The sequence below is a fragment of the Nicotiana tomentosiformis genome, chromosome 11 (genome assembly GCF_000390325.3).
Source record: "Nicotiana tomentosiformis chromosome 11, ASM39032v3, whole genome shotgun sequence".
Taxonomy (NCBI): Eukaryota; Viridiplantae; Streptophyta; class Magnoliopsida; order Solanales; family Solanaceae; genus Nicotiana; species Nicotiana tomentosiformis.
The window spans coordinates 58,140,774-58,144,018 of NC_090822.1; the positions used below are offsets into that span (position 1 = coordinate 58,140,774).

At 41.9% G+C, this 3,245-nt stretch overlaps 1 protein-coding gene across 1 annotated transcript; it reads left to right on the forward strand.

Moving 5' to 3' along the window:
• The first annotated feature begins 201 nt into the window (after positions 1-201).
• On the forward strand, positions 202-1,665 carry LOC138901509 (uncharacterized). The gene is made up of 2 exons (XM_070189281.1): positions 202-1,087; positions 1,571-1,665. Exons 1-2 carry the CDS (start codon positions 202-204, stop codon positions 1,663-1,665), a joined length of 981 nt encoding a protein of 326 aa, XP_070045382.1.
• Positions 1,666-3,245: the final 1,580 nt, after the last annotated feature.

Genomic DNA, 3,245 nt, shown 5'->3' on the forward strand with positions numbered 1-3,245 from the left:
CTAGCCTAAAGTGAACCTTCAGCTCTTATTAGTGCACCTCCTATCCAGAGTTATCAGAGTGGTTATCCAGGTCGACAAGCCCAGTTCCAGAGTCAGCAGTCACATCAGTCGAGGACTTGTTATACTTGTGGAGATCCAAGGCATGTCGTAGGATTTTGCCCTAGGTCATAGGGCCACATGCCACAATAGGGTTCTCGTGCCATGGTTCTGGCACCAGTTGCTCCATCGCCCGCTCAGCCAGCTAGAGGTGGGGGTCAGGCTTCTAGAGGTGGAGGTCAGCTAGCTAGAGGTCGTTCGAGAGGCGGAGGTCAGAGTGGTGGGGCTCAGACCCATTTTTATGCATTTCTAGCTAGACTTGAGGCAGAGTCATCTGACGCCATCATCACAGGTATTGTTCCAGTTTGCCATAGAAATGCCTCAATTCTATTTGATCCGGGCTATACTTATTCCTTCATGTCATCCTATTTTGCTTCATATCTGGTTATGCCTTGTGATTCTTTGAGTGCTCCTGTCTATGTGTCCATGCCTGTGGGAGATTCTATTATTGTAGATCATGTTTATCACTCGTGTGTGGTTTCTATCGGGAGCCTTGATACTAGTGTAAATCTTCTACTTCTTGATATGATAGACTTTGATATTATTTTGAGCATGGATTGGCTATCACCTTATCACGCTATTTTGGACTGTCACACCAAGATGATGACCTTAGCAATATCGGGATTGACTCGATTAAAGTGGAGAGAGACTCATCGCCATTCTACTAGCAGGGTTATTTCTTATGTGAAGGCTCGACATATGGCCGGGAAGGGATGTCTAGCATATTTGGCCTATATCTTTGATTCTAGTGTTGAGGCTACTTCTATGGATTCAGTACTAGTTGTGCACGCGTTTCTAGAGGTGTTTCCTACAAATTTGCTAGGGATGCCTCCCGACAGAGATATAGACTTCTATTTTGACTTGGCTCCGAGTACTCAACCCATTTCTATTCCACCATACCGCATGGCACTAGCTGAGTTGAATGAATTGAAGGAGCAGTTGCAGGATTTGCTTGATAAGGGATTCATTAGACCTATTGTCTCACCTTGGGGTGCACCAGTGTTGTTTGTGAAGAAGAAGGATAGTTTGATGAGGATGTGTATATATTATCGGCAGTTGAACAAAGTCACTATCAAGAACAAGTATCCTTTGCAGAGGCTTGATGACTTATTCGATCAGATTTAGGGTGCCAAAGTGGTTTCAGAGATTGATTTGAGATCTAGCTATAATTAATTGAAGATTAGGGCATCAAATGTCCCTAAGACAACTTTTTGGACTCGGTATGCGCTTTATGAGTTCCTAGTGATGTGATTTGGCTTGACAACTGCCCTAGCAACATTTATGGATTTGATTAACCGGGTATTCAAGCCCTATTTGGATTATTTTGTGATTATTGATGATATCTTAGTCTACTCCTGTAGTCGAGAGGAGCATGAGCAGTATCTGCGGATCGTACTTCAGACCTTGAGAGATAGTCAGTTATATGCCAAGTTTTCAAAGTGTGAGTTTTGGTTGGATTCAGTTTCATTTTTAGGGCATGTAGTATCTTATGAAGGCATTAAAGTGGATCCTAAGAAGATTGAGGCAGTTCAGAATTGGCCTAGACCTACTTCAGCTATAGTGATTTAGAGCTTCTTGGGTTTGGCGGGTTATTATCGCCGATTCATGGAGGGGTTTTCATCTATCACATCCCCATTGACTAGATTGACCCAGAAGGGTGCCCCATTCAGGTGGTCTGATGAGTGTGAGTTGAGCTTTCAGAAGCTCAAGACTGCTTTGACTCCAGCTCCAGTGTTGGTGTTGCCTACGAGTTTGGTCTCTTACACTATGTATTGTGATGTGTCATGTATTGGGCTTGGTGCAGTGTTGATGCAAGACAGTAAGGTGATTGCCTACGCATCTCGACAGCTATAGTTTCATGAGAAGAACTACCCTGTTCATGACTTAGAGTTCAAAGCTATTGTTCATGCATTGAAGATTTGGAGGCATTACCTCAACGGCATGTCGTGTGAGGTATTCACAGATCATCGGAGTCTACAACACTTGTTTAAGCAAAAGGATCTAAATTTGAGATAGCGGAGGTGGTTAGAGCGGTTAAAAGACTATGATATTATCATTTTTGTCACGACAACAATCCCAACTTGTTGTGATGGCGCCTTTCACATTACTAGGCAAGCCGACAATCACATAACTACACATTTGAATTTAAAAAATGATTTTTAACAAGTTCAATAGTAGAAAATCTCATAGATAACTGATAAGAACAACTGAAACTCAACGACAAAAAATCCCAAAATCCTGATGTCACCGAGTACATGAGCTACTAATGTCAACATATTCTAAAACTCTAGTACAACTGTCTAAGAAAATAGAACAATACTAAAATAAAATGAAAGGAAGGAGAGTCAAGGTCTAAGGGCGTCATAGCAGCTACCTCAAGGTCTCCGAACAGGTACTATCACCACTCTAGTAACCATCGCGTCCAGATGTACCTTGTTCTGCACACGAAGTGCATAGTGTAGTATGAGTACAATCGGCCAAATGCACTCAATAAATAACAGGAATAACCTTGGGCTGAAAGCAGTGACGAGCTCAGAAAGATACAATACGAATCAAAATAATGACAACATAGATATAACAAAATAATGATAGTGATAACTCAGAAAACTTCCAAATTCAGATCGTACATAGTACAGAAATTTAGGCATGCTTTCACGTCCAACAATTTAAGCTCAACACTAATAAAATATGCCAAGTACATCTAGCATGATGAATGTTACATCTCTATGACTACATGTCAAATATGCATGTCAAATGTGATGTATCACAGTGATAATCCCATGTACTCACACTCTCAGAGTACTTAATCTGTTTGTCTCAAACTCCCACTCATCACAGACAATCACTCAACACTATACAGGTGCCTGCGCTTACTACTGGTATGTCAGACTCCCGAGGGGCGGATCCTGCCCAAGCGCTAATATAAAGCTAATATGGCCTACTACGGCATGTAGCCCGATCACATAATAATAAATAAGCCAATAAGGCATGCTGTGGCGTGCAGCCCAATCCCCAATATCACTCACAATCCGGCTCTCAGGCCCCAACTCAGTCATCAATCTCTCTAGTCTCACGGGCTCACAAATCTCATATCACTCAGCCCAAATATGATAATAGAGACCGAAATATGATATGCAATTGAATAAATG